General features: G+C 39.4%; 1 protein-coding gene across 6 annotated transcripts in view; it reads right to left on the bottom strand.

Moving 5' to 3' along the window:
- Positions 1–16,559, bottom strand: part of SUPT3H (SPT3 homolog, SAGA and STAGA complex component) — a 410,193-nt gene that overhangs the window by 58,138 nt on the left and 335,496 nt on the right. The window contains exon 12 of one of the 6 annotated variants that reach the window (XM_075201311.1): positions 12,551–12,746. The exons of the other annotated variants lie outside the window; for them this stretch is intronic. Within the exon in view, the coding sequence (XP_075057412.1) occupies positions 12,690–12,746 (57 nt within the window). The 3' untranslated portion in view covers positions 12,551–12,689. Of the gene's footprint in view, positions 1–12,550; positions 12,747–16,559 lie in introns of those variants that run through there. 6 annotated transcript variants of the gene reach the window in all.

Genomic DNA, 16,559 nt, shown 5'->3' on the forward strand with positions numbered 1-16,559 from the left:
AGTTTTGCAAAGTGGCAGTCTTCCCTTCCCGTTCCACTCTCTATATAAATTGTAGGAGGTAGAGGAGAAAAAACAAACCTTTCGCTAACTTTTTACATGGCTAAAATTGTAAGAGCTTCAGTTGAATACTCTGCATGGCTGGTCCCTTTTATGCATACACTAAAACATTAGTGCCAATTATACCATCAAAAATAGTAGCTTGATAGTGATTATTGTAGGATAAGCAGCATAAAATTGTTCTACGCTACATCGATGCTTTTGTATGGGATGCAGTCGGAATGTCGACAATGAATATGGTATTCTTTTGTTTACCAAATAGAAATGTGACTATCGAAGAAGATGAGAAAACGGGACTTGACCTACTGCACCTTATGAATAAACTTTGTCCAGTCTGTACCTGTATAACACAACTATCGCTCTTAACATTTTCTGCACTGCAATGCCCAGTGGTTGTCAGATCATGTTTCAGGCTGTGGAGACCCCAGACTACATTGGGTTTAATTCTCTACAACCTACTCTATAGATCCAGAATTTCCAGAGTATGCTTTGTCTGGGTGCTCAGGTAAAAGCCAGAAGTAGGATAAGATGTTGACAAGTAAGTTAAGCCAGATTTTGTCTGATCTGGTGATAGGCCGAAATATTTCAATAACACGTGGAGGAAAGACAGAGAGCCCAAGGAAGATTCATGACTATAGAGCCACTCAACCGCATCATTGCAGCAAAGAGTTAGAAGAGCATGGAAGCATTCAGAACCCTCTTCAAACTCCTCACCCTCACTTATAAAGCCCTCTCTAATTCCACTGTTTATACACTTTGCACTTTGTCTATATTTTTTGCATTTTGCTCTTACTGCACTTTGTTTTGTACTACCTCGTATGCCATATATTGTATGCTATATATTGTCACACTATACTGTTAGTCCAATCGGTATGTACGGCATAGAGATTGGACTAAAAGTATAGACAATTATCATGCCTATTTAAATTCAATAGTTATAACAGCCTCACCCTGTCGCCAGAAACTAAAAAGGTCACACATCTTACAATCATCTTTCTAATCTTTCTATCTCCCTGCTTCTATTAGCTGGTGATATATCACCTAATTCAGGTCACCCACCCTTCTCCCACACATATATCTAAACGCTACAGAAATCCAGGAAACCTCAAACGCATCACCTGTCTCCCCTCTCTTCCAAATTCCTTTAAATGTGCCCTTTGGAATGCACGCGCTGTTTGCAACAAACTTACCTCCATACATGACCTCTTTCTCTCAAACAACCTCAGCCTTATGGCAATAACAGAAACATGGCTCACGCAACCAGAGACTGCCTCACCCGCAGCCCTTTCACATGATGGTCTCCATTTTACCCACATCCCCAGATCTGGAGACAGACAAGGAGGTGGGGTTGGACTACTTCTCTCCCAGCAGTGCACATTCACAGTTCTACCAGATGTCCCATCACTCACGTTTACATCTTTTGAAGTACATACTGTTAGGATTTTTAACCCATTCTCTATGCGTGTTGCTGTCATCTATCACCCCCCTGGACCACACCAACAATTTCTTAAACACTTCTCTGCATGGCTCCGTCACGTCTTCTCTTCTGACATCCCCACCAACATCATGGGTGATACCAACATACCTATTGTTAATCAACGTTCCAATGCTGCTTCAAAACTGCTCTCTCTAACCGACTCACTTGACCTCTCCCAGTGGATTTAATCCACTACTCATCGGGATGGCCACTGTCTTGATCTTGTTTTCTCAAGACTATGTTCAGTTTCTAAATTCCTTAACACTTCTTTCCCCCTCTCGGATCATCACCTTATTAGTTACTCGCTCACTACCAGTTCTTTAACCTCCCTGCTGTCAAACCCCTCCAAGTCTCCTCATACCCACAGGAATATTAACTCAAGTGATTTTCAACAGATATCCATCTCTCTCCAACACCTTCTCTTCCCGATTTCTACATTCTCCTCCCTGATATGCAAGTTCCTCATTTTCACCAAACTCTAGCAACTGCCCTTGACCAAGTGGCTCCAGCAACTCTTCATACTCCACATAGACTTCGTTGTCTACCGTGGCACACTACAGTAACAAGAAAGTTACAAAGACTTTCTCTTGAAGCTGAACGTCAATGGCGTAAATCTTGTACCTCTAATGATTTCAGCACATATACTGCTATCCATCTATCGAACAGTTCTGGACACTTCTGAACAAGCATACTTCCAATCTTTCAATTATGCTCAGGCTTCTAACCCCAAGCGCCTTTTTAACACATTTAAATCTCTTCTCAATCTTCCCACCCCAAGCCCTTCGACTAATATCAGTGCCCAGTATCTTGCTACCTATTTCAAGGACAAGATTGATAAGATCAGACTTGAAATGGTATCATATCCCTCGACTAGCAATCAGCTCAATTTCTTCCCAGCACCCTCTGACACCCTCTCTTTATTTGATCCCACAAATGGAGAAAGTTTCTACTCTCTTCTTATCTTCCTCCTGTCCTCTTGATCCCATACCCTCACAAATTGGTAGCTCGCTGTCTCATGTGCTCATTCCACCTCTAACTAAAATCTGTATTCTCTCTCTACTGGTATCTTTCCATCACGATTCAAGCATGCAGTGATTACTCCGATTGTAAAAAAACAAAACAAAATTCTGACCCAAACTCTCTCAAATTACCACCCTCTAAGCTCCCATGCCTGTCCAAACTTCTCAAACAAATTGCCTACACTCACCTCACACGTTTCCTTTCTGCAAACAACCTACTGGATCCTCTTCAATCAGGCTTTCGCTCTCTACACTTCACAGAAACTGTGCTGACCAAGGTTGTCATTGATCTGATCACAGCTAAAACTAAAGGTGATTACTCTCTTCTTATTCTCCTGGATCTCTCTGCTGCATTCGACACGGTTGACCACTCTCTCGTCTAATCATTCTTTCACTGTAAATTTCTCTGGGAACAACCTCCACTCCGCTTTCTTTATCAGTTGGAGTATCACAAGGCTCAGTCCTAGGTCCTCTGCTATTCTCTATCTACACCACTTCTCTAGGAAAAGTAATGAGCTCCTTTGGATTTCAGTATCATCTCTATGTGGATGATACACAAAATGTATCTATCCTCTACTAATCTCTCACCATCTGTGTTGTCTCACGTTACTGACTGTCTTTCTGCCATGTCATCTTGGATGTCTTCTCGCCAACTCAAACTCAATTTTTCAAAAACAGAATTAATATTATTCCCACCCAACAATAGAAGCTTCCTGCCATTTCTATTTCTGCTGACAACATGACCATAAATCCAACACGCAAGCTCGCTGCCTAGGTGTAATCTTTGACTCGCAACTATCCTTTGTTCCCCACATCAACTCTACATTTACAACATGCTGCCTACATATAAAAAACATTTCCAGAATACGTACATATCTCACACAAGACACTGCAAAAACTTTAATTCGTGAACTTATCTCTTGCATCGACTATTGCAATTCCCTTCTTACTGGTCTTCCCAAAATCAGACTTGAGCCCCTACAATCTATTTCGCACGCAGTGTCTAAATTGATTTTCCTTGCAAATCGTTTTTTTTTGGCTGCTGAGTCACTCTGTCAGTTTCTACATTGGTTGCCTGTTTCTCAAAGAATCCAATATAAAATTCTTCTACCAACATACAAGGCACTCAATAAAATTCCACCGACATACATCTCCTCATTTGTCTCAAAATATCTCCCAACTCGACACCTCCGTTCTGCACAAGATCTGCGTCTCTCTTCCACTCTCATCACATCCTCCCATTCTTGGTTACAGGACTTTTTCCAGGCTGCACTCACTTTATGGAATTCCCTGCCTCGCACAGTAAGACTTTCCTCTAGTCTTCAAACCTTCAAGCGGTCTCTGAAAACCCACCTCTTCAGACAAGCTTATAACATTCCTCTACCACCTGCTTAATCTCCCTAGGTTACCCTATTACCAACCTCTACACAGCGAACACAAGACAATAACCCTCTGACCGACAAAGTTGTGTGAATTAGCATACAGCCCACTAAATACTTTGTAACCTTTGCATACTAGCTGGACAAATATTCAATATGATGTAGCACTTACACTTGTGTATGAAACCATTGCCCATAGATTGTAAGCTTGCGAGCAGGGCCCTCTTACCCCTCTGTATGTATGTATTACCCAGTATTATTACTCTTTGTTCCCAATTGTAAAGTGCTACGGAATCTGCTGGCGCTGTATAAATAAATGTTGATGATGCTAATGAAGAATGAGCCAATCAGAACTGATAAGATCATTTTTGACCAAGTGCAGAAAAAGCCACCCTTGTCTAAATCAACCCGTTGCTCACTGCTTAGTCTAAGTATCAGGATCGTTTCATCATCTCTTCCAGCTTAAATGCACATGTATGTGGTATGCTTAAAATGCTAAGCTACGGTTTAGTTCCAGTCTAGCTACACATATACCAACAGGAGGCCTGTACCACCTGTGGCTATCTAGGTGCTGTGAAACTACAAGTCCCAGCATGCTATGCCAATAGATAGCCAGCCAATAGGTATCAAGGTATGCAGGGACTTGTAATTTCACAACACTTGGAGAGCCATAGGTTGGCCACTCTTGGGCTACAAGATTCTGTTCTTTGTTCTCCCAGCTCAGACATATCGTCAGTAACACAAACGAAAGACACTTCAGGGAACATTTAAGTGCCTAAAGTAGTTGATACGGTAGACAATGTTACGTACATGGCTTGGATACGGTACAGCTTGTGTTCCTTCACCCACACGTGTGAAAGCTTTTTATTACTGGAACAACTTCTCACGAAAGACATCTACAGGCCCTCTACCATGCACAATCATGATAACACATTTTCTAGATATTTAATGACCCCCCCCCCAAACAAAATGCAGTTTCTGGAGGATTACCACATTTTAAAGTAGCGTGCTTATTTATTTTTAGTAGAGATGCTCAGGCTCGGATTTCTGAAAACCGAACCCACCCAAATTAAGAAGGGTAGCAGTGTTCCTGTCACTTGACAAAAATTGACTGGAAATGTCTGGAAATTAGTGTTATTGAGGTTAATAATAATGTAGGAACAAAAAAAGAGCCAAATTGTGTGATTTTAGAAAAAAAAAAAAAATAGGGATCCAAAACCAAAAACACGCGAGGGCGATTTTGCCGAAACCAAAACAAGAATTTAATCCAGATCCAAATCCAAAACCAAAACACAAGGGTCAGTGAACATCTCTAATTATTAGAGGATCACAACAGATATCGGCCGTAGATGCAGTCCACATAGGTATTTATAAGGACTGCGAAAATGCCCTATTACTCTCCGAAATTTGGAGCTCTACCCCGACAGTTTATGCCGTTCTATCCTATGGGGTGAGCACCGCAGGAAAGGGATCTGCAGATCTATCAATGGCACTTTTTGTGCCCCCACCTTCCCCCCCATTGATTGTAATCACTTTACTCTAGACCAGTGGTTCCCAAACTATGCGCCTAGGCTCCCTGGGGTGCATCGGCGATCTCACAGGGGTGCTTCGGCCAGGACCAGTAGTAAGCAAGGCGGGGGACTACTTGGTAATTATTTTGGCTTAGGGGTGCCTTTAAAAAATTATGGAGACCCTAAGGGTGCCTTGACCTGAAAAAGTTTGGGATCCCCTGCTCTAGACGATTCCCAGAGACAGGCTCCTACCGAAGCCGCTAACCCGACTGAACAATTTTAATAAATAGGTTCATTAAATCATTTCCTATCATTGCAATAAAGAAATGATAGTTAACATGAAGACAAAACAATGGGTCATCAATAGACCCCTGAGTATTAAAATAAAGTATTTTAATAAAAAATATTTACGCTTTTTAAAATATTGTGTATTCCTTTCCCGAAACATAGAGCATGTTAAGCAATGGTATTATTACTTATCCTGAGTCAGACAAAAATAAAAAAAAAAGTTGCATAAAAGTGTTTATGGCTTGCTGTGATGAGATCCCAGAGAATAGCACTTTGTTTTCACACAATATACACGTGCAAACGACTGTAAATATACATCTTCCCCAAAAAAACAACTGTAATTAGCTGACTCCTATCAACATCTCGTCCTTGAAGATAAAAGATGTTTATGAGCTTGCTGCTTTTCAGTATAATCTTGTAATTTAGCAGTAAACTTCAAACTAAATATGGAAATAGGTTAAAATAAGCACGAGTGAGATACAATATCAGGCTGTTCTTTAAACAAAAAACATTCAACTGCTAAAAACAAGATTATTGAGAGGCTTGTCCCAAACAAATACCCTGTATCAGTCCTGTTTGCAGAAACTTCAGACAAGCTTTCTTTTAATGGAACATCTCTGCAAAGAGAAATCCCTGATTCTGTATTCTCCAATCAGCCGTTATGAGAGGCATTAATGACGTTCATGTGTCGTTACAAGCAACGGGCTGTAAAATCCGTCGCAGATTTCTCCCCAGGTCCCATTTATAAATGAACGTTTGTTGAGCTAACACTTTTACTCCTGATCAGCAGTGAAACTAAGGGGTTTGGGTTATGTTTTAAAACAAGTTTTCACTAAATCCTTTACTAAACCTTAATCCCATGAATGAAAGTTTCCTTCAAACCCCATTAAGATCTTACAGCCAAAAAAAGTGGGGAGAAAAAAAATAAATTATGAATGAATACCAATGTGAATATCATCATCATAATTCTTGTTTAAGAAACTTACTTGCGAAAGCAAATAATTGATGTGGTTATAGGTTTCACGATAGGTGGTCTGGTAGACTTGCACAGAGTTCAAATATCCTTGAATAAAAAAAAAGCAGGAAAAAGGATTTGAGTGCAGACCCCAGTTCATGAGGAAAAAAAATACTTAGCAATTCGGCTGGCATAAATCTGAGTAAGTATGCCTACATAAAACCAGAGCTATTCCAGAACATTTATTGTAAGGGCAGGAACGTTAATGAGGTGTTCATTTTTACACTGCGTCTGCTTAGTGATTGGGTTGACCTACTGTTCCCCGAACAGATGTAATCGAGTTAAAAGGTGTAATTGCAACTTGCTCCTATCATTACAATGAATAAACTGAACAAAGGATAAGAAATATTGGGACATCTACTGTAAGCCCAAAATAAGCAAATTTTTTGTCAATAATCCAATCGAAATCCATAGGATCATTATCGGGCATGTTGGAAGACGCTATTGGATGATAGCCGCCATCGACCTGTGTGAGCCTGCAGCCTCGTGATAGGCTGGAAGTGCAAAACGGCCGAATCTCATCCAACTGGCCACCTACAACTATGACTACATTGAACAGTGAAGTTCCTTGGCCTCAGACAGGGCCAACGTGTGGGCAGCTCATGGATAAGAAGGAATGAGACATACAACGTAACAATACAAAATGTACAAATATAATAATTTTGTTGGAAAAACATTCCAGCAAATTGCATAATGGTCAACTGTACCTAATTTCCTGATGCAGTGCCAGGATATGAAAATTTGTCTCACGAAAGGATTGTTACTCGCCATATTTCAATACCGAGCTACAGTGTAGTAAAGCTCCTTTTATCCTCTACATATTAAACACTAACTATCTGCTCTTATCCTCTAGGCTTTGGAACTTCAGATTTATTAAAGCTGGGTAATTAGAATACATAAAAGTGGGGATAGAAGTATATTGAGAGCACATGTTATGATGTAGATTACAGTGCTCCAAGATCCACCTAGACCGACCTCATAACCATCACCTGCCCACCAGCAAAGTGTTCCTAAATGATTTTCTAATGTTGGTAACTGCGATATGGGCTTTTTACAGTTGAGGTTAATTAGTATGTGGAACAAAACTAATTTGGTTTGGTCCAGTTACTGAATAAATAAGCATATTGTTGCCTCATAAGCTGAAAGGGTAACTCAGAGATGATTTTGCCTACTTAAAATCATCATGTTGCTTACTACAAATTTCTGGAATTACTCCAGATAGGTAGAATAGGATGTCTGTTTAACACTGCCAAACAACCGTTAATGCCATTTGAAAGACAGGTTCTTCAAAACAGACGTTACTTAGCAACCTCGGGTACCATGGATAGAATCGGTGCATTCCACAGTAGGATTCCGTGGATACAGCTGTTGCCAAGGAGTGTTAGTCCTTAGCAACCTCACTGTCAAATAGCAGCAACAGTGTGTTTTCAGAAGGCTTTAATTCTTATACTCAAGCTGGTCGCAATCGTGTAGACGAGGTTGGCCTCTCTGGTTGCCACTGGCAGAAGCAGATAACTGTAGCACACATTGCTGTATGCGGATCCTCAAGGCTCGTTGACACCAGTACGTTTATAAGCCCCGATAATAGAAGGAACGGCATATTTCCAACACTACGACAGTCATGCAAGTAAGAATGTTTAAATGAGTCTATTGTGGCTGCTCTGGAGCCCGTAGACACATTTCTGCAAAGGGTCAACGTGGTAAAATAAACACAGTGACAACAAGAACACAACATAGTGGTTTCAATGTGTTTATAGCGAAGACTGTTAAAACCAGATTCGCAGCTCCACAAGCGGGTACGTCAGTCGTTTCTAAAAACAAGCACTTTTCACCACCACCTTACTTTTTGCCTAGAATGTGTAAAAAAGCTAAGACAGTTTATTTTGTATAATAAAGGGTTTTGGCAAGGAAGGAAGCAGTTTGTGTGGTTATTTAGGCGTCTGTCACCAGCTTCAAAAGTCTGGCTAAGAGTACATATTATTTAACAGCTGGGGTCATGTACAGATCACAGTACAGTTTAGTACAGAGACCAGTTAGCAGAATTACTTTGCACCGCTGCTGATTAGTGCTGTGAACTTGCTGAAAGACGCGGGAACTAACAAACACCCTGACAATTTACATTAGCTCTATGATTATTCATGAACGAGGTACAGCTGACCACAAATTAGTCTCCACATCAGGTTACTAACATTCACGTACAATTCCCCAGCGCAGCTTGCTGCAGGAGAGGTACATACAGTGTAGGCAGAAACACAGAGCACCAGAATGTCACCGGACATAACCAAAACACAAGTCAATGTATTTAAAAACACCCTCCTTCAACAATATTGGGAAAAAAAGATGCTGAGATATACACAGAACATAGATAACACAGGAACTTAACGGGTGAAAAAAAGTCACTGAAGTAATACAGAAGAAGAAACTAAACATCAAGGACACATCCAAACACACTGCCTTAATATTCCAAACACACAAATTCAATGGCTCAAACTCATCTAGCACAATTTTAATCCTGAAACCATTAAGCTCTCCAGATGGCTGAACTAACCTTAAACTTCAATCACAACTTGGGGTTGACAATAAGGTTCCATGTCTGTATGTAACTTGGAGACTGGACTCTGCAGATTGTCTCCAATTTGCAGAAAAGAGATAGAATGAAAGACACTATTACAAAAGACAATGGGGGTGAATGTGCGCTGAGCCTAGGGCCTCCGCATCTCCAAACGCAACTCTGTTTTTGACAACTGAAATATAGAATTTACAACCTGACATTTTTACAAACCAGACTCCTGATGAACTTGCTTTTCTGGGATTAAACGAAGAACCAGTTTCCTGCACTTGGCACCCAAAAGGAAACAACGGTGGTACATACAATATGCAGATTGATTAAATATCATGCCACACAGTGTACTTTAATTTTGCTCGATAAATTGTGAGTTAACTATGCTCCATACTTCCCAATATTTGAAGTCTGGGTACTGGGACAGCGAAAGTAGTGGTGCACCTCCGAAAGAGAGCATGTTCACATCACACTGGGGGGGCATGGAGGCATCACATTGCCACATTGTCTGATGGCAAGCCTGGCGCCTCTGAAGTGCTAGGCCTACTCCAACCCCTCGACCCCCCAAAAAACCCTGCAAAGCCATTAATATGCGCAGGAGACGCCTCTCAACAGTCCCAGCAGTTGGGACACTGAAGCTATGTCTGGAAGGTGGGACAGCCATCTAGAATACGGACTGTCCCGTCTACATATCCCTTCACTTGGAGGTATGCTCGCCCCATGTATGAGCTTAATGTGTCCATGCAGCTGGATAATGTGTCTGATCATGTGACCACTGAGTGATTGCCTAATGGCTGAGGCCAGGATGAGCAACTTCTTTGAATTTACAAATTACAAAGTAGCTCATAAATTCTTACACTTAAAAAGTATGATAGTTTGATTTGACCATGCTGACCTCTGAGAAAAGGTCAACCTTTAAATAAATGAATAACATGGGGAATGGTGTCTAGAGGATTCTGCAATTGCTATTTTATAAATTTGTTTTCCTTGGCCCATTCAGATCTAATTAGCTGTTCCCCACTGACACAATGAGAAGGGATTAGGAAGGGTTTTATACTACTTCCTAGTGGCATGAGAAATGTCATGTAAACTATATTTCTCAGAAGACAATTCTCCTAAACAAAATTATTAAATTTTCCAAAAAAATTATACCAATTTCCATCTAAGTGAATGATAATTGTTAATAAGTACAATTCATTTAGACACGTGCACTGGGGCAAACATATGACATTTCTTTACCATTAATCATAATGCATCAGGAAACAGCCATTGTGCTTGGAGTGAAAACCTCAACAGAAGTAACGAGTTTCTTAAAATAATTCTATAAACCAAGACGACATGTGACAGCAGGACTTGCTGGCTTGTAAGCTACACCAAGTATTTAGTATGAAGAGATCTGAAATTAATTGGTCACCAGAGTCTTAATTCTTAAATACCAGCACAAAATGTCCATTGTCCCAAAACACCTAATGACTGTGTTTTATTGTAAACACTGTAACACAAAAGTGGAAAATGAAATAATAAAAATACTTAGAAAATTTTTGTAGTACATTCAACGTTTTATGTATTATTGTCAGATAGGAAAAAATATGAATCTTTTAACAGCCACTTAGAATGAAAAAAGGTGTTTGTTGTCCAATTTTACCTTGGTACACTCTCGGGCTGTTTTATAACACGGAGCTTTTAAAAAAAACAAAAAAAAACGGGTGGGATGATATTATGGCAAATGAGGTCAGTAGAGACTAATTGTGAAATGACTTCATTTTATGAGTTTTAAAAATATGGGTTTATGCCTATTCACTCATTAAACAATAATTATATATGTTTGGATAAAGTAACTGGAAGCACATTGTACTGAAATGTTTCAGAATGCATGTGCAAGCAGCATGTTTGGCTAAATATTTGGAAAATTAAGATATGACAGATCGTAGGAACAAAAACAAAACCATTCAGATACATCAAGTTAAGAATGCAGAGAAAAGTTCCTTAATTATTTTACAAGTCCCTTTCAATAAGCGGGAATGGAAATGTAGCTCAAGTGTATAGTGGAACAATTAGCAGTGGAAAAACAAAAAGATAAAATAAAATAAATGCTGAACTTTGGTAATTTATCACTTTTAAAAAATAAAAAGTATAGCTCTAATTATATTTGTTTTGTTTTTTTATGTTATCACTAAGTCTTCACCTTGCATAGTACCAACAGATGGCAGTGTTGCCTTTGCAGTATTCAAGATGCTTAGTCTACGACCAAAAACAACCAAATAATTGCACAAAAAAAACTACACCTAAATCAGAATCCATGGAAACCATGTACAAAAGTACCCACAGCAATATGAGAACAGTGCAAAAAAAAGAACACTTAAAAATCCAATTTTGCTTTGCCATTCCACACTGTATTTGTACATTTGGTTTTGAAAAATATATAGTCTGGCATCAGAGCAAGGTCCCATAGCAATTGTAAGGAAAAATAAGCAATGTTTCGGGTACCAAACATTCAGCGGAGCCCCATCGCGCAAGGCTCCAAGGAGACGTAGTGCACCATTTAATCCCCCTCCCCATGAACATTTTTCAGATTTCTGCATTGAAGATAAGGTTTATTTGATGCAACACAGATCTAGATTATCTAAATTAGGTTTCATATGTTAACAGCTCAAAAATCACCTGTAGGCAACTGAAACGAGACATACGGCCAATATAGATTGGATTATTTTTTTTATAATAATAATTTTTACATTGCGTAACACACATCAAGGGGTGAATTCAATTGACTACGGTTTTTTTTTTTTTCCCGCAGCGTTAAAAAAAAATAAAAAAATCCCATGCGGGTTTTTAAGTGCTATAGCGATCGTTTTTACTTACCGCAGCGTTAAAACTAGTACAATTCAATTGAAAAAGATGTAACGCTGCCCCCACGCGTTAATCATTGGTGTTTGTGAGTTTTTAGGGGAGTGAAGGGGACTGTTTAACGCGGTCATGTATATACATTAGATTGCATTACACAACCATTCTATTTGATAATATCTACATTACAGTACTTTCTTTAGCATACTTTTATGTTTCACAATTTTTTACTATAGAATCATTATCTATACCATGTCAAAACACATTAGTACATACATATTTGTACAAAAAACATACATACATATATTTAATTAGTGATTTTATTTTTTTCATTATTGTTTTTTAAATAAAATCAACTTTTTCTCCTTATGTATTACTGATAAACATAGTTATCTTTTGTTTTTCATTATTACATGATTTCAATAGTTTTCTTAGGATTTTTATTTTTAGCACACCCCAAAGAGGTGTGAGATAAAACAGCATATTGGCCTGTTTAGTGCGCCGCGTTAAAAAACAATTGAATAGCTTTTAACGTGGCGGGCTCACACCCATCCTATAATTTTATCAGACCTTCTACTGGAGCGCGATAGGACCGTTTCCTGAAAAAAAGGAGCGTTAAAAATGGAATTAAATTACGGGTAACGTTAACCCGCTCGAAAATGTTAAAAAAACAGCGTTAAAATGAATTAACGCAGTGTTAAAAAAATTTCTCACGGTCAATTGAATTCCTCCCTAGAGTTACATTTTGACTTTAATTTCCTGTTAAATGAGAGAACAACACACTGTGCCTGTCTACCTACAAGGATCCTTCGGCTTTAATTATTTACTTAACAGTGTAATATAATAGCGAATAATCAGGGTGCTTGATGGACATAGGACAGGCCTGCAGTTTAGGAGCATGCATGAGACAATACCTTGATGGTAATAATTGTTCCTACATATACAGAACTTCTATTATCTACTGCACTCAGCATGTTGCTTGCTTCAATCACGTACAACTATAAAGATGAGCATCTCAGGGGTTAGTCACTAGGCATAATCTGCGTGCTTAATCGAACATGGAAGCAGCCGTTAGTCCATCCATAACGCCACCAGCAAAAACCGCATAAGCTCATCGCTTAAGTGAAATAAAATAAACAAAACGTCAAGGAGCTCTCTAAAGAGTCTGGTGCTAAGAAAAACCAGCAGCTAGGTTTTAGGTCGCACAAATAAACACTTCCAGATGCCATCTACTGGGAGGAACTGCATCTTCCATTAATGTAGGGAGACTTCTCAGGAAATGATGAATAAGATGTGAATGAGAATAGGAGACCAGTGTGGTCCATTAGATCCTCCAACATAGCTCTGCAGAGATGATTGGCATTTTACAAGGGCCGAGAAGTAATAATTACCACACATTTCATAGTATACACAAGGTGGACTCTCAGTAGAGATGTATAGACTTTGTCCAGACCTCTACATTAGAATCATAGCATTCTCTACCATTTCTGGGCCCCATTCATCTTCCCGCTGCTGTATTTTGGGTGAAATTGCTCTACGCATGCTCAGAAAGTCACTTTACGCCAGTGACCGCAGTTCATGTCCGCACGCAAATGACACTTCCGACTGTCTACGAAAAAATGTTCACTGTGCTCCTAAATGAATCAGTCCCTCTGTGTTTAGTGATCAGCGGGTCCAGAACCAATTAATCAAATAGTAATTTAATACCACTTTACAATAAACCTCCCAGGAAAATATGGTAACATTATCGTAGAAACTCACAGTAGTCATCTGAAGATAAACCTACAGCCGTGTCATAAATCTAACTAACAATTTTCCAGACATTTTTTTTTATTCCCATCACTTAACATATGCCGACATGACTTTGAAATAATCATTACAAGATTTATTACCACTTAAACATAGTGTTCAAACAAATCATCTTTTTGTCACCGTTAAACTCCTTCTAAAACTAAAACTGTAAAGTGTGAAAAAAGCATCTATCTACACCTGAGACTGCGCATGACATCATGTACATTCTGCAAGGATATTGATAAAGACGTTAGAGGTCATCGGGGATGTCCGACAAGGTCAGGCCTGATGTTTTTATAAGGAACCTCGGCTGAGGGGTGGAATTGGAAGTTCTGTAGGACTGGGTTATTGGGCTTAGTATGGTATCTAGCTGTAGTGTCCACTACTGAGTAATATGTAAGAGTACCACGATACCTCAAACAGGCTTCAGTAGTAGAGAAAATAAGCTACGGATAACGTTTACAAATGTATGTAGTGTCTCATGCGATGATGGGGGAAATCAGAGATAAAGCTGTGATCTCTTTTGTCTGAAATGGTTGATAAAACACCAACAGATGTCACTCATCTGCCCGGTGCGTATAATACAGTGGAAGAATATTTGTGAAAGTTACTAGGAAGTGACTATCCCCTAGCCCGTATAGCTTCAAATGTTCATTGAAAACCCATCTTTTAATATAATCCTCTGCTTAACCATATCAAAATGTAGTATATCTCACCCTCTTTCATCCTCCATCTCTGCTTCTTGTCCTCAGATCCCCTTACTCTGGCTCATCCCCATGTGTCTACCTCTTTCCCTTTAGATTGTAAGCTCTAGTGAGCAGGGCGCTCTTCCCATCCTCTTCTCATTACATATAACGTTTGCTCACCAGCTACACTAAGCCGCCTTCTCCTTGGGCTCTCAGCCCATTGACTCCTCTCCTCCATTGTCTTTGCACCTCTTTCCGTGGCTCTAAACCTGTTAGTTGCTCCCACGCTATTGGGCACAGGTTTCAGCCTGCGCTGAATATACCCCTTACACCCCATCACCTATCTAGGCCATCAGTAGCTGTATTGAGCGTTGTAGTGTTACTTGTCTACTGTACTGTTATACCATGTACTGCCTTGTTGTTTGTCCTGTGGACCATTTGAGACGCCCTATAAATAATGGTGAATAATTCTAATAATAATAATAGTAAAGTGATATTATTAAGCATTAGTCTTAAGTAATAATATAACCACTGCTTCCACGAGTTTCTGTGTGTATTAGGGTCTATTGTGCAATACCTTCATCTTAATATAATGGATACAATGAAACAATTATATGGCCTATTCAACATTGAAATAAATTCCTGTCTGAAGAAACATAAATGTGGATTTCAGTACACATGTAATCTCCGCATGGCTCAAAGTTTCCTCCTGAGCACATACGTGTACGGACTATGCTGCATGACAGTGCAGACGTGTGACAGTGTGGACTACTTAGTCACATTACATTACAGGCATTACATTTAGATGCAGTAACTTGAGGATTGGATGTGAAGGTCAGCTCAGCTTCCTCCCATCATCTGCTACACTGATTTAATAATTGTGAGGGAGAAGAGGCCTTTTTTTTTATAAACATGAAGAAATGAGAAAAATGTGTTCTTTACATTTGCTGAAATTGAAGAACCATTATAGGATATGATGTTATTTTCTATTGTCTCGTTATCTTAAACCACTAAAGTTTTAAGCTGCACTCATGGAAAATGAAACACAATCATTGGGAAATGATTGTACTGGGAGCAAAACAGTGCAGGGATTGATGTAATAAGAATAAGCATTCTAGACCAAGGAGGAACCTTGCCTAACCTAGTCCCGGATTGTATATATAGTACAGCACATTTAAAATGCGCAGGGTAATATTTCCTGCCACTTGTCTAAAAAAAAACAAAAAAAACAAATAATTCTTCAAAATATCTATCCGCATCCTCTATATAGCACCAGCATATTCCGTAGCGCTTTACAAACACAGTAATAAAACAATACTGGGTAATACAGACAGAGAGGTAGGAGGGCCCTGTCCACAAGCTGACACTCTATAGGAAAATGGGAGTTTGATACACGAGGTTAAGCGCTACATATTGCATATTGGTCCAGCCAGAATGCAATGGTAAAAGAGTGTAGTAAAAAGTAATTATATTATAAATATATATATATATATATATATAAACTGTGATAAACACTGTATTTTGTTGTCCATTCCCACCTCATTATGTAGTTCAGAGAAAAGTAGGCAACCCGTGGCTTCCCAGCCATTATGAAACTACAGGGACTACAAGTGCCATCAAGCCCTAGAGTTATGATCCAAGTGCATCTACAGCTGGCCTCAGCCTGGTCTAGACTATATCATCATCACCATTTATTTATATAGCGCCACTGATTCCGCAGCGCTGTACAGAGAATTCACTCACATCAGTCCCTGCCCCATTGGAGCTTACAGTCTAAATTCCCTAACACACACACACACACACAGACACAGACACAGACAGAGAGAGAGAGACTAGGGTCAATTTTCGTAGTAGCCAATTAACATACTAGTATATTTTTGGAGTGTGGGAGGAAACCGGAGCACCCGGAGAAAAACCCACGCAAGCACGGGGAGA

The sequence above is a fragment of the Mixophyes fleayi genome, chromosome 3 (genome assembly GCF_038048845.1).
Source record: "Mixophyes fleayi isolate aMixFle1 chromosome 3, aMixFle1.hap1, whole genome shotgun sequence".
Lineage (NCBI taxonomy): Eukaryota > Metazoa > Chordata > Amphibia > Anura > Limnodynastidae > Mixophyes > Mixophyes fleayi.